This window comes from Oncorhynchus kisutch, linkage group LG6, assembly GCF_002021735.2.
Source record: "Oncorhynchus kisutch isolate 150728-3 linkage group LG6, Okis_V2, whole genome shotgun sequence".
NCBI classification, from domain to species: domain Eukaryota; kingdom Metazoa; phylum Chordata; class Actinopteri; order Salmoniformes; family Salmonidae; genus Oncorhynchus; species Oncorhynchus kisutch.
The window spans coordinates 41,874,150-41,898,836 of record NC_034179.2 but is presented as its reverse complement, the minus strand read 5'-3'; the positions used below and the strand labels follow the sequence as shown (position 1 = coordinate 41,898,836).

General features: G+C 42.5%; 1 protein-coding gene across 3 annotated transcripts in view; it reads left to right on the top strand.

The window, feature by feature from the left end:
- igsf9bb (immunoglobulin superfamily, member 9Bb) overlaps positions 1-24,687 on the top strand; it is a 185,656-nt gene that overhangs the window by 151,083 nt on the left and 9,886 nt on the right. For all 3 annotated transcript variants that reach the window (XM_031826769.1, XM_031826768.1, XM_020484302.2), the window contains 5 exons: positions 5,512-5,687; positions 6,066-6,292; positions 14,118-14,202; positions 17,580-17,744; positions 17,899-17,944. In XM_031826769.1, coding sequence (XP_031682629.1) covers positions 5,512-5,687; positions 6,066-6,292; positions 14,118-14,202; positions 17,580-17,744; positions 17,899-17,944 — 699 coding nt within the window. The remainder of the gene's footprint in view (positions 1-5,511; positions 5,688-6,065; positions 6,293-14,117; positions 14,203-17,579; positions 17,745-17,898; positions 17,945-24,687) is intronic.

Here is a 24,687-nt window from a genome sequence, read left to right as displayed (position 1 = left end):
GTTCCTAGGCCGTCATTGAAAATAAGAATTTGTTCTTAACTGACTTGCCTAGTTAAATAAAGGTAAAGTAAAATACAATGCACTACATAGGGAGGGGGGGGGACGACACAATGAGTAGGCTACAACCTGTCCTGTAAGAGGATATGCATCATACTGTGCTTAAGAAAACATGTTACAGGAATGTAATGTTGGGTTAGAGATCATCTCTAAAAGCAGCTCTGGGGGTTTCTATTTTGCCAAGTAAGAGTGAACATAGCTTCTGCCCAACACTGTCCAGCCAACTGTCCCCCTTTACCCTCTCTCTCTCATTCTCACTCTCTCTCGCCTAGTGCGTATACCTCCACCTAGTTGCTTTCCCTAACACTGATGCAACGCTGGCAAGTAGCAACCTTCCACTTCTAGTATTCCTGCCAAATATCTCTATTTTATGGCCCCTGCTGCTCTTAGCTCTATAGAAAGCCTGCTGGGTCACTGTTGTTTGTTTATTTGTTTTTATTTGTTTGATTATGTTTCAGGTGTGAAGGACTGATATTCTACTGAAACTTGGATCATGAAAATTTTGGCGACAAATGTGCCACAAACTCAGTGAACACCAGCCTCATATAACATTGCTTATTCTAACTCTGTCAGGTGTTGAGGCTGTTGTAACAGGTCATAAGCTCCATTCATAACCCTATGTATTCTGTATGTAGGCCCATAGGCCCAGACCACTAATTCTAACCCCATGTCAGGACATTAGGTGGTTATGGCAGGTTGTAAGCCCCATTGACAGCCCTATGTTTTGGATGCAGTCATTGACTCTAACCATCATGTCAGATCTCTTTAGTTGTACTAATTTAACACCTTAAGTCAGGTCACTATGGTGTTATAAGAGGTTGTAAGCTACTCTCCAGAGTATAAAAGCATGGCGTGTGAGACTGACAGGTCACTGTGTGATGCAGAGCGCGCAGGTGTTGTCACGGTTACCGCGGTGACTCGACAGGCAACTGATGTTGGACAGCATCCCAAATTACGGCACCCTATTCCCTATATAGTGAACTATTTTTGACCAGGGTCTGCACCCTATTCCCTAAGTGCTCTACTTTTGACCAGAGCCATATGTCTTTGAGCATTAGGCAGGGAGAGGCTGGTTTTTGGAGGATAGTGTCAGTATGCAGGGAGCACGGACCAAAAAGCTCCCTGCTGCCGGCCGGGAGATCAACAATTCTCATTACAAGGTCCTCTAGTAAACATGATGGTCAGGCCTCCACCGTGATGCGTTTACACATGCGTGCACGCACACATAGTCGCAGACAGCCAAAGCACACACACACACACTCTCAAAAGCTTTAACAAGCATTGACATACTCATCAACGCGTAAAACACGTTAATCTGCTCACACAAGACACCCGTACACACATTTCCACACACTTGCGTGGACTGACACGTACACACGGTCTGGCACACGTGTGATTGACCTGTTATGGAACTAGTGTTAAGTTCCGCTCACCCACCTAAGATGACAGCGTTAACTCGCTGCGCTAAAGTTTAGCCTCGGTCAACAAATAATATCACACACAATATCACACAGGTTTCATCTCTTTAGTATGTCATTATCAGCACTCAAGTCATTGTTCTTGGAAGACTGCTATATATCAAATAAAAACAACTATTTCCCCAGAGACCTGAGATCTCAAGTGCTGTTCAATTAAAAGCCCCTTAAGTTGACTTATGGAAATTGTTACAGGATGTATCAGAATTGGTTAAAACTCAAATGTATGAAATATTCATAGTACCCTAAGTAGAGGTGCCCCACTTCTTGAAATCCCACTAAAATAGTCTGCATGGTCAATCCGCTGTCTGCAGTGGCCTTAAAATCATGTCAATATGGCTATATGGAGCCCTCCGTATTGTTACAACATTTGGGAAGCACCCAGCGATGCGGTGCAGAGCTATATGGAGCCCTCCTTATTGTTACAACATTTGGGAAGCGCCCAGCGATGCGGTGCAGAGCTCAATTTTGCCTCCACGAGCCTTGGAGGCTCCGCAATTGTGTCAAAACCTCCGTACGGAGCCTCCCGATCGCATTCCCTGGAGCAAGCATAAATTGGCTTTTAGCCTCAGCAGGTACGATGTACCGTCTTTATTTGTTTCATGTGTCAATCAAAGATGGTATCATGACACAAGGCGCGACCCAGATGCAGACACAGGAGGCAGATGGTTGGAGTTTAATAATCCAAAAAGGAGTCGGCAAGAGAATAGTTGTGGACAGGCAAAAGGTCAAAACCAGTTCAGAGTCCAGGAGGTACAGAGTGGCAGACAAGCTCAAGGTCAAGGCAGGCAGAATGGTCAGGCAGGTGTGTACAGAGTCCAGAAACAGGCAAGGGTCAAAACCGGGAGGACTAGAAGAAAGAGAATAACAAAGGCAGGAGTACATGGAAAAACGCTGGTTGACTTGGAACATACAAGACGAACTGGCACAGAGAGACAGGAAACACAGGGATAAATACACTGGGGAAAACAAGCGACACCTGGAGGGGGTGGAGACAATAACAAGGACAGGTGAAACAGATCAGGGTGTGACAGATGGAACCTCCACCAAACAGCACCCCGTGACCACATTACGAACGCACCGATAGGCTAGTCACCATTTCCTATTGCAATGACACCCAACATATGATTTACTCACTGACAGCCAGTACATTATGGACACACTGACAGCCAGTACATTATGGACACACTGACAGCCAATGCACCGTGATATACACACTGACAATTAAAATATTGTGCTATATAGCTACATTTAAACTGAGAAGATCATATGCACCAAAAGTGAATATACGGTAATATATTCACTGACAGGTATAACAGCCAACCTAGCACAATAAACCCATTGACGGTGAAGTAATATACACACCCTCGTAGTGAACGCATCATAATACACACACCCTCATAGTGAATGCATCATAATATACACACCCTCATAGTGAATGCATCATAATATAGATACCCTCATAGTGAATGCATCATAATATAGATACCCTCATAGGGAATGCATCTTAATATACACACCATCATAGTGAATGTGTCTTAATATACACACCATCATAGTGAATGCATCATAACATACACACCCTCATAGTGAACGCATCATAATATACACATCGTCATAGTGAACGCATCATAATATACACACCCTCATAGTGAATGCATCATAATACACACACCCTCATAGTGAACGCATCATAATACACACACCCTCATAGTGAATGCATCATAATATACACACCCTCATGGTGAATGCATCATAATACACACACCCTCATAGTGAATGCATCATAATATAGATACCCTCATAGGGAATGCATCTTAATATACACACCATCATAGTGAATGTGTCTTAATATACACACCATCATAGTGAATGCATCATAATATACACATCGTCATAGTGAACGCATCATAATATACACACCCTCATAGTGAACGCATCATAATATACACACCGTCATAGTGAACGCATCATAATATATACACCGTCATAGTGAACGCATCATAATATACACACCCTCATTGTGAACGCAGCATAATATACACCCTGACAGCTGCCATGTCACTTAACATGCATACGCACAATGGCGAAGACGAGAGAGTCACTAGATGTCAGCGCTGCACAATGATTTGCCGGGATTGGGAACGGCGGAAAAACCGTCTGCGCTTGGCGTGTGCTGTAAATCACTGGGAGGCTTGTTGACAGACAGTCAGCACACAGCAATCACGTTGTGATTTTTCCCAGTCCCTATCATGTACACCATCACGCAGCTATTCATGCATGTCTGTCAGGGGAAGTCTTGCCTGCGTATCACATGGCACAGGGACATGCTATATGAAGATTATGATGCCCCCCTTAGGTTGATATACATAGTGTATAGTGTTATCATTCTGACCCATTTACATTGCGATAAACCCATGGTCCCACAGTGGACTCGTCCATTGTTATCTATTAAGGCCTACACTATTCTACAATACGAATGGAGATTGATGCCATGCATACTGACTGGATGCAGACACGAGTATAGAACTCGTTCCCCAAAAATATTTTTGGGGGGAGATTTGTTGCATTCGACTTCAGAAATGTTGTGTTGTACCTAAAGCATGGCCCATCTTTGGCTTCCATGGGAATTTGCACGGCTGAGCGCAGCATGGGCTTGCCACCATCAACTGTATGACTGTGTAAAATGATTTGACTGAAGTACTGTGAAATTACATTCTGTAAATGAAACGCTGTAACAGAAATGATCTTACTGAAATGACACGGTCATAATGACGTCACTGAATTGACTGGACTGCAATGGTGTTACTGAAATGACATTACAGAAATCCTGTTACAAGTGGTGTTAATGAAATGACATACTATAAAGCCTGTTAATGAGATAATGAGGCAGAAATCTTGTTACAGAACTGACCAGACATTTATCTTGTTACAGAACTGACCAAACATTTATCATGTTACAGAACTGACCAGACATTTCTTGTTACAGAACTGACCAGACATTTATCTTGTTACAGAACTGACCAAACATTTATCATGTTACAGAACTGACCAGACATTTATCTTGTTACAGAACTGACCAAACATTTATCATGTTACAGAACTGACCAGACATTTCTTGTTACAGAACTGACCAGACATTTCTTGTTACAGAACTGACCAGACATTTATCATGTTACAGAACTGACCAGACATTTATCATGTTACAGAACTGACCAGACATTTATCATGTTACAGAACTGACCAGACATTTATCATGTTACAGAACTGACCAGACATTTATCATGTTACAGAACTGACCAGACATTTATCATGTTACAGAACTGACCAGACATGTATCATGTTACAGAACTGACCAGACATGTATCATGTTACAGAACTGACCAGACATTTATCATGTTACAGAACTGACCAGACATGTATCATGTTACAGAACTGACCAGACATTTATCATGTTACAGAACTGACCAGACATTTATCTTGTTACAGAACTGACCAGACATTTATCTTGTTACAGAACTGACCAGACATGTATCATGTTACAGAACTGACCAGACATGTTTCATGTTACAGAACTGACCAGACATTTATCATGTTACAGAACTGACCAGACATTTATCATGTTACAGAACTGACCAGACATTTATCATGTTACAGAACTGACCAGACATTTATCTTGTTACAGAACTGACCAGACATTTATCATGTTACAGAACTGACCAGACATTTATCATGTTATAGAACTGACCAGACATTTATCATGTTACAGAACTGACCAGACATTTATACTGTTACAGAACTGACCAGACATTTATCTTGTTACAGAACTGACAGGACTGAAATGTCCGTTCCTAAAAAGACTGGGTGCATTGACTAAAAGTCTAGGTCCTCCACTTCCATTTCTATGTGTATTTTTCTCATCCCCCTCTCCCATGCCCATTCTCCTCTCTCCTTCCTTGTGTGCTCCTCTTAATCGCAGGGTGAAGAGGGAACAGCTGGGCCCACACGACTGGTTGTCTATGCCCGTGCCCGCTGGCCAGACGTGGCTGGTAGTGCCCGGCCTGGAGCCCCAGACAGCCTACCAGTTCAGTGTCCTTGCGCAGAACAAGTTGGGCACGGGCCCCTTCAGCGAGGTCGTCACTGTGAACACACTGGGTGGGTATTACGGTATTCACCTCTGACTTATGACCTATTGGACTGGGGAAGAGAGCCAAGCGTAAGGGACATTACCTGGCGGGCACATGACACAACTGTGTGGTGTGATTGCAAGATGCATTGAGAATGAATTGAATGATGTGTGGTTTTGTTGTTAATAGTGATGTAGGTACTGGTGTTGGTTGCAGCAGATGTAGTAGTAATGTTTTGTGGTTTTAAAAGTTGACTAGACTTTCGAAATAACTAATACCAACAATTGCAGTTGTGGGCCACTACTACTGCATTTAAATACAGCTCTCTAACCCCTCATCTTTTTCCATCTCTCTCTCTCTCTCTCTCTCTCTCTCTCTCGCGCTCTCTCGCTCTGTGTGTGTCCAGTATTTCCTATAAGTACCCCTGAACCATTGGTGCTGCTTACCCCACCGCGGTGCCTCACAGCCAATCGGACGCAGCAGGGTGTCCTGCTCATGTGGATTCCGCCGGCCAACCACACTGCTCCGATCGAGCGCTACGTCATGGAGTTCCGTCTGGGGGAGAGGTGGGACATCCTTGATGACGCCATCACCGCCGGAGAGACCGAGCTGTTAGCCAGAGACCTCATTCAGGTAACTAGCCTAATGTATATACACTGCTTCATACGGAGAACGAGCTGCTAGCCAGAGACCTCATTCAGGTAACTAGCCTAATGTATATACACTGCTTCATACGGAGACCAAGCTGCTAGCCAGAGACCTCATTCAGGTAACTAGCCTAATGTATATACACTGCTTCATACGGAGACCGAGCTGCTAGCCAGAGACCTCATTCAGGTAACTAGCCTAATGTATATACACTGCTTCATACGGAGACCAAGCTGCTAGCCAGAGACCTCATTCAGGTAACTAGCCTAATGTATATACACTGCTTCATACGGAGACCGAGCTGCTAGCCAGAGACCTCATTCATCTAGCTTACTCTATATACACTGTTTTATGCAGAATGGCAGATGGCCAGTTATCCGCAGGGCTGGTGTGGGCGCACGCTTTGGTTCCAGTCAAGCTCATTAACACACCTTGATCCAAGACTATGGTTATGACTATGATGATTGGGGATGGGAGTCAGTTGTAGAAAGAAGTATGTTCTTCAAAGAAAACCACTATTTAACATTATATTACAACAATAATTGTATCTTCCTTGTCAGACCCGAATCTGTCTGATATCTCAATGAGGTCATAAAAAGTTTTAGGATGCATCTCCAATGGTACCCTATTTCCTATTTGTGGTCCACTACTTTTGACCAGTGGCCCATAAGGCACTGATCAAAAGATATGCACTATATAGGGAATAGGGTACCATTTGGGACATATCCTGAGTCTTATGTAAGCACACCATCTGGGGAGAGTTATATGTTAAATTATAGACATTTATTTTCCCACCAACATTGAAAAAAATCCATATTCTTTTGTTGTATGTCGGATTGCGCTCCTGGCGTGAAGTGTTTACTCTCATTCTAACCATCAGTAACAGGATGCATCCCAAATTGCACCCTATTTCCTTTATAGTGCACTACTTTTGTCCAGGTCCAAAGTAGTATACTTTATACCATATCAGCACTATAAATATAATAGGGTGCCATTTGGGATGTAGACACATTCTATGCAGGTACATTATTCTAGCTTGACTCCCAACACCCACTCACACTTCTCTATCATGTTTCACATTTAGCAGTACAATTCACATTTAGCAGCACAATGTAGCACAGTTCTGAAGCTGGCTTTTTACTCCAGCTATTGAGGTAATTGGACCACAAGGGACCGTGTATTTGGGGCTCTGTCTCCCTCTTCTTCAGTAACATACTGTTAGATGTGACACGTTTTCATGTCCACTTTGACAGGTCCATTTCCTTGTGGTTTCCGTCCTAAAACAAACAAACTTTGGTTTCTTTTTTGTGAACAATAGTTTTTATTGACTGTAAGAAGTCTTACATGAATGACAGTATACAACTTTAAACAGATGTTGCACACACACACACACACACACACACACACACACACACACACACACACACACACACACACACACACACACACACACACACACAAAAGCATGTATCTATATTTTATTGCATGAAATGTATCCGCTATCATTTCCTATGATCAACAATAACATTTGAACATCAGATCGTCAGTTACTAACTATCAACGGGAAAAATTTACACACCAAAATTTTGCCCTTCGGACAAGATACCCTCATGGCTATCCAACTCAACAGATTCTCTATTTCCCGAGCGGATAGGACATCGGATTCAGGGAACTCCAGAGGGGGAGGAGTTTGTCTCTTCATCAACAGCAAACGGTGTGCAGACTCGGAAGTCTCTACCTAATTGTTTACCCATCTTGGATTACCTGATGGTCAAATGCAGACCCTTCTACTGCCAGAGAGAGTTTTCAGCTGTTATTGTGAGTGCTGTATATATTCCACCTCAGGACAACAACAAGCTGGCACTTGACAAACTGTACGAGGCTATAAATAAGTAGGAAACCATGCAGCAGGAGGCTGCTTTTCTTGTTGCTAGTGATTTTAATTTCTGCATCACCAAGACACACAGTGGTGTAGTGCAGTTTTTTTAATGTAATGGAGCACCATCATTTCTCAAAGTTTGTAGGCTACTGACAGATCTAGCGTATTGAATATCATTGTACAATAGGCCTATGCATGAAATGCATCATCCAATTGCAACGTCTGCCTAATGCCCACACATATTGTCTCAAGAAAATGCTATATTTTGAATATCCTCAAACACCAAGTTAGGCATACTTAATCTCTTAAATAGGCCGTCATCACTGTCAAACGTGAATGAAAATTCTTTACGTTTTACCTGTGAAAGGTCAAACTGTATTTGCAAGCCAATCATTTGATCTCAATCAGTTTCATGAGGATATGCATTTAGATCTTCTTGAATGAGAATTAAAGCAGATGGTGTTAAAAAATAAAGAATAGAATTGTAGGCTTATTTTGTTTCAATCAAAACATGTATCCTGCCTGGTGGCGCGCGCTGAGTTTTAGCCACATGAGATTTTATACTATTCAGCTTCAGATAAGAAATGACTGAGGTGTATTTATTGTCCTACTAGTATATGCTATTCTTTTCAGTTCCGTTATGTAAAATACTAACTAATCATTATGTGATCTTGCAAGACAGACTTTGATTCCGCTCTGATCTAACTTTACTAAACATGCACAATTGTAAGAAGTGATCATCTTCTATTTGTAGTAATAATACAATAGTTGAACAGTTTTGAACAAATACATTTCTTCCGAAATGAAGGAAAAGTGAGAGAGAGAAAGGTTGTCATTTTTTTCAGTTTCACTGACTTAGCTAGAAAATGCAGCTAGTTTAGCCTACTCAAAACACCCTGCTCAAACAGAGGAACACTGGAACTCTTCCAATACAAGGTATGCTTTTGGTTTTACTCATTTATTGCCACCAATCCCTGCCTTTGTAAGTGCTAAACTGCTTACTGACTGTACACTGTAACATTACTGCATGATTGAAGTGACAGGGAGGAAACCACCTTTTATCTACCTATAGGCTGCTATAGCGTACATGTTTATTTAGTTTGTCATTCTATCGTTTTCATGACATTTTTGTCGTAATTAAAAATAATGTATTTAGAATTTATCAGAATATATTTAGATGCATCACTGACATTGTCCCCACAATGAAGGTTTGCTGCTTCCCCAATCAAAAGACCCGGATTAACATGACGTGTACACTAAGCTTAAGAAGGACAGAGCTACTGCTCACATGGCTATCACAGCCAACCAAGAGGCTACGACTGAGGACACGAACGCGTAAAATAAGTCCCGCTATGACCACTGTAGAGCCATCAAACAGGTAAAAGGACAATATCGGAAACAAGGTGGAATCCTATTACACCGGCTCTGACACCCAACTCAGAGCCGGTAGTACAATCAGTACTATAAGGACTACAAGTACAATAAGGACTACAAGGAGTCCCTAGCCATGATCTGCCCAATGATACCTCTCTACCAGTCGAACTCCATGCACATTTGTTTTTATGCACACTTCGACGAAAACAACACAGAGCCCTGCATGAGGGCCCCGTTGATTCGGATGATCTCTCTGGGTGATCTCTTTTTCCGAGGCTGATGTGAGTAAGGGTAAATACTTGTAAGGCCGCAGGGCCAGACATTATTCTGGGGCGTGTCCTCAGGGCTTGTGCAGACCAGCTGGCAGGGGTCTTCACAGACATTTTGAGCCTCTCCTTGTCTCAATCCCCACATTTCAGAGTTACTACCATCATTCCTATTCCCAAAAACTCTATGGCATTCTGCCATCCTAGCACTCGCATCTGTAATAATGAAGTGCTTTGAAAGGCTGGTCATGGCTAGGATTGCAGAATTATGTGACCTTTCAATAAATTCCCTGGTTTTCCTGAAATCCTGTTTGGAGGATTCTGTATTTCCTGCTTATTCCGTACTGATTCCGGGAATCTTCCAACTGGGATTTAGGGAAAACCAGAGATTTTTTTTTTGAAAGTTCCCTGATTTTGCAACCCTAGTCATGGCACACATCAACTCCATCCTCCCAGACAACCCACTCCAATTTGATCCACAGATGATGCACTCAATACTGCCCTCTCCCACCTAGAAAAGAGTCACATATATGTGAGGATGCTGTTTATCGACTACAGCTCAGCGTTCAACACCGTAGTGTCCTTCAAGCTCGTCACCAATCTCAGGACCATTGGACTGAACACCCCGCTCTGCAACAGGATCCTGGACTTCCTGATAGGCCAACCCCAGGTGGTAAGAGTGGTCAACAACACCTGCACACCATGCTAACCCTCAACTAGGGGGCTCCCAGGGGTGTGTGCTTAGCCCCCACCTTTACTCTCTGTTCACTCACAACTGTAAGGCCGAGCACGACTCCAACTCCATCATCAAGTTTGCTGACGACACGACGGTGGTTTTCCTGATTATTGATTATATTTATTTCTACCACCATGCTGCTGTTAATTGATTATTGATTTCCATTGACATTAGTATCTATCTATTTTTCAGATACTGGTCACAAAAACTCCTGTTTACATGCATATATTACCATTAGTATATAACCATAAGCATTTATATATCACCGCTACCAGTCACTCTTCAGCCCCACTCACACCCCTTGACTTTTCCCACATTTTGTTGTGTTGAGGAGTCCGCATGCTTCCCCTCCGGAACTGTTTGTGCATACAGTACCTGTTACGGCTCTCTTCTATCTCCTCCTCTGACGAAGAGGTAGAACAAGGATCGGACCAAAATGCAGCGTGGTTAAATCGAGACATCTTTAATGACGATAAATACGAAACATACAAAAACAACAAATGGAAAATATGAAAACCTAATACAGCCTGTCTGGTGACAACTAACACAGAGACAGGAACAATCACCCACAAAATACACAGTGAAACCCCAGCTACCTAAATATGGTTCCCAATCAGAGACAACGAGAATCACCTGACTCTGATTGAGAACCGCCTCAGGCAGCCAAACCTATGCTACACCCCTACTCAGCCGCAATCCCAATGCCTACAAAACCCCAATACGAAACACAACAAAATAAACCCATGTCACACCCTGGCCTGACCAAATATATAACGAAAACACAAAATACTATGACCAAGGCGTGACAGTACCAGTCAAAAGTTTGGACACACCTACTCATTCCAGGGTTTTTCTTTATTTTTACTATTTTCTACATTGTAGAATAATAGTAAAGACATCATAACTATGAAATAACATATATGGGATCATGTAGTATCCACAAAAGTGTTACATCAAAATATATTTTATATTTGAGAATCTTCAAATAGCCAGCTATATATGACAGCGTTGCACACTCTTGGCATTATCTCAACCAGCCTCATTAGGTAGTTACCTGGAATGCATTTAAATTAACAGGTGTGCCTTGTTAAAAGTTAATTTGTGGAATTTCTTTCCTTAAATGCGTTTGAGCCAATCAGTTGTGTTGTGACAAGGTAGGGGTGGTATACAGAAGATACCGCCACAGGAAAGTTACCTCTGCTGCAGAGGATATTTTCATTAGAGTTACCATCCTCAGATTGCAGCCCAAATAAATGCTTCACAGAGCTCAAGTAACAGACACATCTCAACATCAAATGTTCAGAGGAGACTGAGGGAATCAAGTCTTCATGGTCAAATTGCTGCAAAGAAACCACTTCGAAAGGACACCAATAAGAAGAAGAGACTTGCTTGGGCGAAGAAACACGAGCAATGGACATTAGACCAGTGGAATTCTGTCAATTGGTCTGATGAGTCCAAATTTGAACGTTTTGGTTCAAACCGCCATGTCTTTGTGAGACGCAGAGTAGGTGAAGGAATGATCTCAGCATGTGTGGTTCCCACCATGAAGCATGGAGGAGGAGGTGTGATGGTGTGGGGGTGCTTTGCTGGTTACACTGTCAGTGATTTATTTGGAATTCAAGGAACACTTAACCAGCATGGCTACCACAGCATTCTACAGCACTACGCCATCACATCTGGTTTGCGCTTAGTGGGATTATCATTTGTTTTTCAACAGGACAATGACCCAACACACCTCCAGGCTGTGTAAGGGTGATGGAGTGCTGCATCAGATGACATGGCCTCCACAATCACCCAACCTCAACCCAATTGAGATGGTTTGGGATGAGTTGGACCGCAGAGTGAAGTAAAAGCAGCCAACAAGTGCTCCGCATATGTGGGACCTCCTTCAAGACGGTTGGAAAAGCCTTCCGGGTAAAGCTGGTTGAGAGAATGCCAAGAGTGTGCAAAGCTGTCATCAAGGTGACTACTTTGAAGAATATACAATATAAAATGTATTTTGATTTGTTTAACACTTTTTTGGTTGCTACATGATTCCATATGTGTTATTTAATAGTTTTGATGTCCTCACTATTGTTCTACAATGTAGAAAATTGTACAAATAATGAAAAACCCTTGAATGGTAGAGTAGACTGGTACTGTATATTATGACAAAATGTTGTGATGTTTTGGTCTTCGGCAAGGTTTTTTTGGGCTGTTCGTGCACAAAACATTTTTTCTCGAGGCAAGCCGAAGTTCGGAGCCGAAGTCTACGCCCCTTCGTCGTAGAGATTTTTCAATTAAGTGTTTGTTGTCATTCAACGATAGACAACTTGTTTTCATGCAAATAAAATATTCGAGAAATTCTGCACCAAACATCTTTGTTAGATATAAAATTGTGTGACTTAAATCTCCTCTTCAAAAACATAAATTAATGACATACTTCTTGAGTTAGCTTAGATTCATTCTGACTATTTTGAGGAAGTGTATACTGGCTACAGCGTCTCAAGATGGACAAACAGTACTATTGATGCTTTTTAAAATGTTCAAGCAAAGGTCTTTCAAGGGAGTATGCGAGTACACTCGTTCTGTTCGCCTCGCCAAACAATTTTTTTTGTCAACGATCTACACCAAATACTTGATTGTCAAAGTGGAAGAAGAAATCAAACAAGTTGAATTTTTTTATGGAAAATAAAACACATATCTTGATTAGATAAGTTTTTAAAAAACCTGAGTTTGAATGTTAGAATAATATTTGGCAGTGATTACAGCTGTGAGTCTTTCTTGGTAAGTCTCTAAGTACTTTGCACACCTGGATTGTACAATATTTTCCCATTATTATTTAAAGAATTCTTCAAGCTCTGTCAAGTTGGTTGTTGATCTTTGCTAGACAGTCATTTTCAAGTCTTGCCATAGATTTTCAAGACAATTTTAAATCAAAAGTGTGACTAGGCCACTCTGGAACATTCAATGTCCTTTTGGTAATAACTGTGTATATTTGGCCTTGCGTTTTAGGTAATTGTCCTGCTGAAAGGTGAATTTATCTTCCAGTGTCTGGTGGAAAGCAGACTGAACCTAGGATATTGTGCTAATCTCTGTTCTGTTTCTTTCATTTAAAAAAAAAACTCCTTAGTTCTTGCCTATGTCAAGCGTACTCATAACATGATGCAGCCACAACCATGCTTGAAAATATGAAGTGGTACTCAGTGATGTCTTATGTTGAATCTTCCCAGAACATAACACTTTGAATTCAGGACAAAAATTGAATTTCTTTGCCACATTTTTTTGCAGTATTACTTTAGTACCTTATTGCAAACAGGATGCATGTTTTGGAATATTTTTATTCTGTACAGGCTTCCTTTTTACTCTGTAATTTAGTGCTTCTGGAAAGTATTCAGAAGCCTCCACTTTTGTTGGGTTACAGCCTTATTCTAAAATGTATTCAATCTACACACAATACCCCATAATGACAGGTGTTAATGACAGGTGACACTTATGGATACAGATAGCACCTTCGTTTCCACACAGCAATGCTGCCCATGACCGCTGATGCGTGTGTGTGACTCTCTGTCTTAGGAGGCATGGTATGAGTTCCGGGTCATGGCGGTCATGGAGGAGCTGGTCAGCGAGCCCAGTAACACAGTTGGAGTATCCAGTACAGGTGAGTGAACAACACACCTCTGCATACACATACAAGTCTATGGACACGCCTTTATCACACAGCACATGTCTAAAATGAGAGAGACACAGGCATGGGATGGGGCAAGTTGCAGACTAAAATGTTGATATGGCAGACTTGTAAAGCTTTAAAACAAAACAAAGTCAATCGGAAATAATTTGAAGGGTCCATGTTTAAAAAATAAATAAATACTTAAATATAAAAGAGTATTGCCCAATGCAGGCATACTTCTAGTCTGGTCCCAGAACTGTTTATACTGTCTTGCCAACTCTTATGTGTCAACACAGCACAAACACATCTGGGACCAGAGATTGGGACTGTGAGCAACTGTGAAGGCATCACCAGAGCAGCAAAAAAATCACAAGAGCAGCAAAAGATTCACGAGAGCTTACGTCCTAATATTGGAAGTACTTTACCGCCCCCTCCTGATGAAGTAGGTGCACTACAGCATCAGATTGTTTTAAACAATATTTGGAAAGTCATTTAAAAATATTTTTAAATCACCTTTATTTAACCAGGTAGGCTGGTTGAGAACAAGTTCTCATTTACAACTGCGACCTGGCCAAGATAAAGCAAAGCAGTGCGATACAAACAACACAGAGTTACACATGGAATAAACAAACGTACAGTCAATAATACAATAGAAAAAGTCTATATACAGTGTGTGCAAATGAGGTAGGATAAGGGAGGTAAGGCAATAAATTGGCCATAGTGGCGAAATAATTACAATATAGCAATTAAACACTGGAGTGATAGATGTGCAGAAGATGAGTGTGCAAGTAGAGATGGTGATGAGGAAGTTGGATGGCCTATTTACAGATGGGCTATGTACAGGTGCAGCGATCTGTGAGCTGCTCTGACAGCTGGTGCTTAAAGTTAGAGAGGGAGATATGAGTCTCCAGCTTCAGTGATTTTTGCAGTTCGTTCCAGTCATTGGCAGCAGAGAACTGTAAGGAAAGGCAGCCGAAAGAGGAATTGGCTTTGGGGGTGACCAGTGAAATATACCTACTGGAGCGCGTGCTACAGGTGGGTGCTGCTATGGTGAAAAGTGAGCTGAGATAAGGCGGGGCTTTACCTAGCAGAGACTTATAGATGACCTGGTGCCAGTGGGTTTGGCAACGAATATGAAGCGAGGGCCAGCCAACGAGAACATACAGGTCGCAGTGCTGAGAAAACGGATGGCACTGTGATAGACTGCATCCAATTTGCCAAGTAGAGTGTTGGAGGCTATTTTGTAAATTACATCGCCAAAGTCAAGGATCGGTAGGATAGTAAGTTTTACGAAGGTATGTTTGGCAGCATGAGTGAAGGATGCTTTGTTGCGAAATAGGAAGCCGATTCTAGATTGAATTTTGGATTGGAGATGCTTAATGTGAGTCTGGAAGGAGAGTTTACAGTCTAACCAGACACCTAGGTATTTGTAGTTGTCCACACATTCTAAGTCAGAACCGTCCAGAGTAGTGATAATGGACGGGTGGGCAGGTGCAGGCAGCGATCGGTTAAAGAACATGCATTTAGTTTTACTTGCATTTAAGAGCAGTTGGAGGCCACGGAAGGAGAGTTGTGTGGCATTGAAACTCATCTGGAGGTTAGTTAAGACAGTGTCCAAAGAAGGGCCAGAAGTATACAGAATGGTGTAGTCTGCATAGAGGTGGATCAGGAGAATCATCAGCAGCAAGAGCGACATCATTGATGTACACATAGAAAAGAGTCGGCCCGAGGATTGAACCCTGTGGCACCCCCATAGAGACTGCCAGAGGTCCGGACAACAGGCCCTCCGATTTGACACACTGAACTCTGTCTGAGAAGTAGTTGGTGAACCAGGTGAGGCAGTCATTCGAGAAATCAAGGCTGTTGAGTCTGTCGATAAGAATGTGGTGATTGACAGAGTCGAAAGCCTTGTCCAGGTCGATGAATACAGCTGCACAGTATTGTCTCTTATCGATGGCAGTTATGATATCGTTTAGGACCTTGTCTGGCTGAGGTGGCTGAGGTGCACCCATGACCAGCTCGGAAACCAGATTGCATAGCGGAGAAGGTACGGTGTTATTCGAAATGGTCGGTGATCTGTTTGCTAACTTGGCTTTCAAAGACCTTAGAAAGGCAGGGTAGGATAGATATAGGTCTGTTGCAGTTGGGTCTAGACTGTCTCCCCCTTTGAAGAGGGGGATGACCGCGGCAGCTTTCCAATCTTTGGGGATCTCAGACGATACGAAAGAGAGGTTGAACAGGCTAGTAATAGGGGCTGCAACAATTTTGGCAGATACATTTAGAAAGAGAGGGTCCAGATTGTCTAGCCTGGCTGATTTGTAGGGGTCCAGATTTTGTAGCTCTTTCAGAACATCAGCTATCTGGATTTAGGTGAAGGAGAAGCGGGGGGGACTTGGGCAAGTTGCTGTGGGGGGTGCAGGGCTGTTGACCGGGGTAGGGATAGCCAGGTGGAAAGCATGGCCAGCCGTAGAAAAATGCTCAATTCTCAATTATCACGGGTTTATCGGTGGTGACAGTGTTTCCTAGCCTCAGTGCAGTGGGCAGCTGGGGGGAGGTGCTCTTATTCTCCATTTAGTGTCCCAGAACTTTTTGGAGTTGCAGGATGCAAATTTCTGTTTGAAAAAGCTAGCCTTTGCTTTCCTAACTGCCTGTGTATATTGGTTCCTAGTCATGCTGAAGGATGTTATTTCAAATACAGTGATATAGTAAAAAAAACTACAATTCTCCCCATGATAAAATGAGGAGGGTGGGAACATATCCTCTATCGAGTCCTCTCGAGTCTGTGTTCACGAAAGGAAAGTAGATAAGGAAAGGAGATGAGGAAAGGAATTGACTCATGAGTTTTGGAATGCATTCCCTTGACTCAGTCAGGTCCTATGGGGAGCTGCATCAATCCAGCAGAGTTTCCAAATCCATTTCCATTAAGTGTGTTTGGGTGTATCGATCGCTATAAGGCCATAAATGATGAGTCGCAGAATCAGGTGAATTGGACAGCCAGTTGCTGTGGTGATTGGCAGGGGCCTGCCAGGGACACACACACACATACGCAAACACAAAACACACACAGTTAGTGTGATGACTGGCAGTAGCCTGCCAGATTCGACCTGCCCTGTAGATGTCAGGCCCTCCCTTTAGTAATCAGCTACAAGCCTAGTTCAAAGGCTATGTAGAGTTACTTGAGTAATTTACACATAATGTAATGTTTTTTGCTCACAATAAATGCAGGTTTAAAGGCTAGCCTGGAAGTATTTGTTTTCAATATACCTATATACCTATTATTGTGTGTTGATGTCAGTCACAGTATTGTTTTGAGTCAAACACCTCTGCCCCCCCATAACTCTCTCACTCGCCCCCCTCCTCTGCCTCAGACTTCTTCCCGCCCCCGGAGATGGTAGATGAGGGGGGACTGACGCGGCCGGTGGTGGCTGGCATCGTGGCCACTGTCTGTTTTCTGGCGGCCGCCGTTCTCTTCAGCACACTGGCAGCTTGCTTCGTCAACAAACAACGCCGACGCAAGCTCAAGAGGAGGAGAGGTGAGACACATACAGTATAGACACACACAAGGATTCACAGACAGACTCACATAGACATGATTTGATAGCTCTCTATCGACATCTCATTGAACTGACATTGATGGCATTGATACATTAATGATGTCTTATTCTGTGTCCCCCACCTCTTTTTCAGACCCCCCTCTCTCGATAACACACTGCAGAAAAAGCATGGAAACTCCGTAAGTAACCCAAGTAACCCAACAATGCTTTCATTTTTTCCCCCTCCTTCGCTGCAAATGATGCAAATCAAGGCTAGGGTGCACTGTATCACAATGGAAGGCTTCTTACACACACCCATCAAATAGAGAAAGCCTATTGGAAGGACCACCAATTACTGGCCAACGATTGGCCAAATATTGATGGACAGGGGGCTGTCACTGTTTAACTAGCTATTACCCATAGTTCATCTCAGCAAAACCAATACTTGGTCTTTAACGGTCTAATTTTGAACCAACACATTCTCAATTCTAATCTGAGATAGTTATCGTGTACGGTAAAATTTCTATATATTGAAAAATAAAACTGATATTCTAACAAAATTGACCAAATTAAAAATAAATGTGGCAGACCCTGGAGAAAAACATATTTGTCTACCTGTTTTCTATAATGTAATTTTAATAGACTAGTAACTAGTAGAGCTGAGCTTGTACACATGCGTGCGTATGTCACGGCCCAGAAACTTAAATCCATCGTTATTGACCTTGTTTTCCTAATTACAGTTGTTTCCCTAACTACAGTTGGATTGAAACATCAATACTCCAGGGTCACAGAAAGGTTGTCACGACCGTGTTCACAAACATTGACTACCAAGTCTTTGTGTGCGACCGAAATGACACCCTATTCCCGATATAGTGCATTACTTTTAACCAGAGTCATATGGGGGCTCTGGTCAAAAGTAGTGCACTATAAAGGGAATGTGATGCCATTTGAGACATAGGCCAAGTCTTTTAGTAGCAAAACAAAACAACCCTACATGGAGACATCAATAAAAAAATCCCTCACATGAAATGCAGAACATTTGATCATTATTTGAGGGTGGCGCTTCAGATATCTGACAGAATATTGGATTGGAGAAATGTTTCTTGCTCAGTTCTCTCAGGGTCTTATTTGGCTCATGTGGCCTCATTAAAATAGCATCTTAATTGCATAGATTCTCTTTCTTACACTCATTCCTTCTCTGGGCTTTGAGGACTGAACAAGAATACACCATAGAGCTCCATTCCAATCTGTTTTCCTCCAATCTATATCTGCTTTGCTCCAATCTATATCTGTTTTGCTCCAATCTATATCTGTTTTGCTCCAATCTATATCTGTTTTGCTCCACTCACTGTTTTTACAGAGCATGTTTTGTTGATCTCCTGGTGTGACGGTACAAACATTGCAACACGATGGACAACCACATTTTAGGGGAAGATAATATTTTTTGTCTGTAAAGTTATGTTGTTTTGAGTGTCATTTGAGAGGTAAAAACATAAGCAAAGGTAGGTATCCGATTTGTCACCATAGCCTGTTATTTTTCCAAAAGCTTCCACTTGATTCGGTTGTCTGTCTTTAGCCCACGTCTAGGGGCTCCTTTTGACCCCTTTCTCACTAAAGTGCCAACCCGGACGGTACTGTCCTGGCTTGGATGTTTTTCTTTCACATTGTCCCATCCAGCACAGTTTCAGCAACTATGGTGGATGTGTAACCAGGCAAGCCCAGTAGAGCATGGCTCGGGTTGACATGGCTCGGGTTGGCATGGCTCGGCTCAGTAGTCGTGTGAAAAGGGCAATAGGGTATCAAGTCCAACGTTTTAGGAACATCAAACCAGTTTTAGGCTATTTTGTATAATCCACCCTAGATGAAGTGCAATGATAAATCAGACCACTAGGGAGGACACAAGAGCTAACATGATATAGCAAATCCATATCTGAAGTCCATGGATAAAATATGACCTCCTGTGAAAGCTATGATCAGAGACCAGCTCCAGATACTGAAAGGGGTTAAATCCCTCTCTCGCTCTCTCCCTGTGTTAGAATTGGTGTAGGATTAAATTGCCCGTAGACACTGATCTTGGGTCAGTTTAGCATTTACCCCAACAATGGTTAAGATTAGGATTGGGGAAGGGGAAGTTGATGCTAGATCTGTACCAACAGGAAACTTCACACCATAACGTAAGTATTCAGCCAGGACTATGTTCTGTTCTGTCCCCTATCTCCTCTATGCTCACTTTGTCGATGACTATAGGTTAGCGGAGGCTGTGGCTGAAAGGCTGCGGTTGAAAAGTGGCTCACTGGCAAAGTACGGCTGGTACATGTGAGTTTCTATGACAATAAGCCCCCGGGGCGAGGGTCTTGATATTCTTTTGCCTGATGAGCAGCATCGGTGGCAAAATGCGCCGCATCATGTGTACAGGTGCACATTTACCATGTGGTGAATGTTGCGCTTACACATGGAGCTAACCCCTCCTCCTCTCCCCCTTTCCCATGATGCAGTATTAAAGGCACAACTACGGCAAGGATGATTTCGGCCCGTCGCGTGTTGACTTTTCTTCTCAGTAGACAAAAAATATCCGTAGGATACTTTTTTCATTATTTCTCTTTTCTACCCTGATGTTGTTCTTTGATCTTTGTCGAGAATACTTTTTTTGGCGCTAGCAGAAACTTGAGCTGTAAACAAATCCAATTGAAGTTTACCATGGTAAAAAAAAACATGCATGCTGTGAATGATGTTTCCTAGCTGGCTATTTTCATTTGGACCCAGGGGCTTCCCTCATGCTTCTTTCCACCTGGCTTTACTACCCATGCTTCCGTGGCAGGCACTTTACTCTGCTCAGCAGTTTACCATGGTACACTGAAACAGTTTACTTATCAATGTTATCATGGAGAGATTTTTCAACTTTTCCCCACACTTCAAAAGAACAACGGACCAAACTGCTGACTGAGCCTAATTCATTTTAAAAAAAAATTTTATCTCTTGTTCTTGAATGAATTATTATTTAATTATAACCCCTCTTTTTTTGTCTGTTTTCTTCTCCCAGTTCTAATAACTGCAACCTTTGATGACTTTTGGATATGGCTTTTGATGATTTACACACCGTGTCAAGCAGCAGCACTCTCTTGTATTGGATGATCCTATTAGTTTTGCAATATGCAGTACTCATCATCAACAACATTGCATACTTTCCAACCACTTGTCAATAAAGTGAAAGTGAAGGAGTTTGCATTGACTGACTATGGAAATGCACTTGAACGTTATCCTCCAAATCTCTTTTGTCACTGTTGAACCATGTAAGAGTTGAACATAGTCACAGCAAATAGAGAACAGAAGTACAAAAACATCCATGCTTAATGCATTGTTGTCAGTGTGCTATTTTTTATCCGATACCCCATTTTACATGGAGGCCAAGCTGTCATTACTGGTGTCTGTAAATGTTGACCCAAGCCAATTGCACTCCAGCTCACTACATAGAGTAATAGAACGTACTTCAATGACAGAGCCTCCCAACGGTGTTGCACTAAAAGTGATGTTAAACCTCTTCTGACTCTAACAATAGAGCATAGGTGCTAAGACATGCAACTAAGAAATTGCTGTTATGTTTTTGGTACCACTTCATCGTATGTGTCTGTTCTACAGTTAAATCAATTACTAAACTATCTCCTACTACTAACTAGTAAATTGTGTCAGCAGTTACATGTACACACCATGCTGATGTTAACGTAACAGCTGTATCCTTTCCACTTGCTCTTAATCAGTTAAATATACTGCTTTGCTTACTCCATTCCACCAATATGAAATATTAACTGCCGATAGGTTTAGGGTTGAAAGTACAAAAGGGGAATGTCTCCCAGAAGTCATAGGAACAAAGGTGTGCATGTGCTGCTACCAAAGTCAGACAGAGGGTAGGGATACCCCCGTTCCCTCTGAAATGCATGACTTCCACAGTACTCAGTATTTCTTCCTGTCATGTGTGGGTTTCTAATTGTACGCTGTATGACTGTGCCTAATAAATGGAGAACTTGTCAGACGTGCACCGGCCAAATCTCTTCTTGTATCTCTCGCTCCTTCCCTGTCTTCTCTTTTCCCCTCTGTTTGTTTCTGGCTCTTGCTCTATATTTCTCTCTGTCCTCTCCTCTCCTTTCTCTGTCTTGCTTACACCCTTTTTGCTTTCTACTTATGTTTCTCTGACTCAGCTTCTCGTCATCGTTCTCCTTCCTTTTCTTAGTATCTTCCTCATGCCCCTGTTTCTCTGACTCTCTCGTTCTCCCCCTTTCTCTGTCTTTGTATCTCTCTCCATTTTTCTCTCCCTACCCAGCCTTTTATTCTGGACTCTCTCACACCCTCTGTCTCTCCCTGTTTTTCTTTCTCTCTTTCCCTCCTCTTTCTTCTCTCTCTCTCGCTTTCTGTGTTTGGACATGTGGAAGCTCTGGAGCCTCATTGACTGCATTCCTCCTCCTCCCTCTTCTCCCCTCTTTCTCTTCCTTCTCTTCCCGTCTCTGTTGTTTTTTCCACCGCAGGACTCCTCTTAGCCCCTTGCCCGGCATAGAGCCCTACAGCGAGGGGCAAGACGCCAGCAGCTACCGGCCCCCGCCCTCCAGCCCTCAGTGAGTGTGGCTACCTGCACCTTGTTCAGCCCGCCCCTCAGTCAGTATGCTGCTGGCTGGCTTGGCCGCATGCTTCCTGTGCTGGGCACGGTCACACGCCGGTTCGAGCAATTGGGGCCCTAAGCACCTTCGCGGTCCACTCACAGGAGCTGCAAAATGATTTAAAAATTACAGCTGTAAAAAGATATGCACTAAGCAACCTACCTGGGGTCATAGTGTTTTATAGTCTCCAGAGATGTCATAGTCTTAGGTGTCCAGCTGGGGGTGATGTGTGTACAGCATTGTCGGGTACAACGTGCCCTTCTTTGAGAAACCTGTTAAGCTGAATTTAAATACATTCAAATTGGGATGAAAGCCCTAGATCCCGATATCTCAGATTTTTTCCTGAAATTGATCAAATAGCAATTTGAACCAGTACGATTAATGGTATCCCCTGAGGCGTGCACAAACGTAGCGCGATATTAGCCGGGACTGACAAGGATTTTCAGATTCAGGGAAAAAAAGGCATCTGACTCGCGATCAGACTGCTCCAAACTCTAATTGACATATAAGCCACGGCATGTGGTGTACCTACAGTCAATATAAATAATGAATTCATAAAAGTGCCTGATTCAACATTGCACAGGAGGCAATGTATTCAGTTCTCCAGAGATGGTAAAAATTGCCCCCGATGTTGACCGCCATGCTGTACATGTAAGATGAAACCACTCCAGTGTTGAGAATGATCCAAAATCCCATTTTGCCTATAATTTGAGTCGACAGCCAACCTCGTCCCATTAAAGGTTTCTACTGGGCGTACATACCCAGAATCCTCCTCTCTCTCTTCCCATCTTGTGGGGTTCATTGGTCAGGCTGCTGCTGCTTCTTCTCACGCTGCACCCCCTAACTGCCCTCCTGTACCATGCACCGGGAGTAGCCCATGCTCCGGCCCGACCGGTTTGACCGGTTTAAAACCTAGCACAAGTGGAACAATGGCATTTTAAGTCTGGGATGTATTTGGAAGTCACCGTATGGCATGGCTATACAAAGGGAACAGGTCTGGTGTACAACAACTGGAAAGCAATTGATTTGGTTTATTGATAACATCTAACATTTATTGATAACATCGGCGAGATCGATATTCAAGAGAAGCTGACAGTTATTCACGAATTATGACAATGTGTTATTACTGCCCCATTATCTGTAGCCTTCTTTCCCTGTCAAAGGTGCTAATTACTCCCAGAGTTATTTGATGTCTGGGCTATCCGGCTCCAAAACCAGTTTTAACACATCATTCAAATAACTCTGTGGCAGTTACCAAGACCCACCCATACAGTTTACAAACAAATGCAAGGACAGCACTTTTGACTGAATGAATGTTAGATTAGTCACAGATTGTGACTTTAAACATAGCAAATATGTTTCCCTAAAAATGTTATCATTCAGTACCGGTAACAATTTACTTAAACCGTGCAGGTGTAATGCATTATGGTGCATCATAGGACTTCTTTCATAGCTAGACATATTATAAGCGTATTATAAGACAAGACAAAGGTTCATACAAGCTTATAACAAACATGCATGTTTTCAGTAAAGTGTTACCAAAGTACAAAAATGATTATTTTTACAGCATAGATTTGAGACTTTTGGAAATGTTCATGTGGCTGTCAGCAGTATGTAGTCACACAATACGTAGTGGTTATACGCTGAGTGTACAAAACATTGAGAACAGCTTCCTAATATTGATTTGCATCCCCCCTTTTGCCCTCAGAACAGCCTCGATTTGTCGGGGGATTGACTCTACAAGGTGTCAAAAGCATTCTACAGAGGTGCTGGCCCATGTTGACTCCAATGCTTCCCACGGTTGTGTCAAGTTGGCTGGATGTCCTTTGGGTAGTGGACCATTCTTGAGACACACGGGAAACTGTTGAGTGTGAAAAACCCAGCATTTCCGTTCTTGACACAAACCGGTGTATCTGGCACCTACTACCATACCCTGTTCAAAGGGACTTAAATATTTTGTCTTGCCCATTCACCCTCTGAATGGCGCACATACCCAATCCATGTCTCAACTGTCTCAAGGCTTAAAAACCCTTCTTTAACCTGTCTCCTCCCCTTCACATACACTGATTGAAGTGGATTTAACAAGATACATCAATAAGGGATCAAATATTTCACCTGGTCATTCTATGTCATGGACAGAGCAGGTGTTCATACTGTTTTTTTACACTTAGCGTATGTCAGTTCTAACATAAATACTTAATCCCAGGTCATTTCGCTGTGGTCTCACTAGTTTGTCTCATCTTCAGACAAGCACGTTTTTTTCACTGTTCCTTTGTTGTCATTAACAATAACTGTTT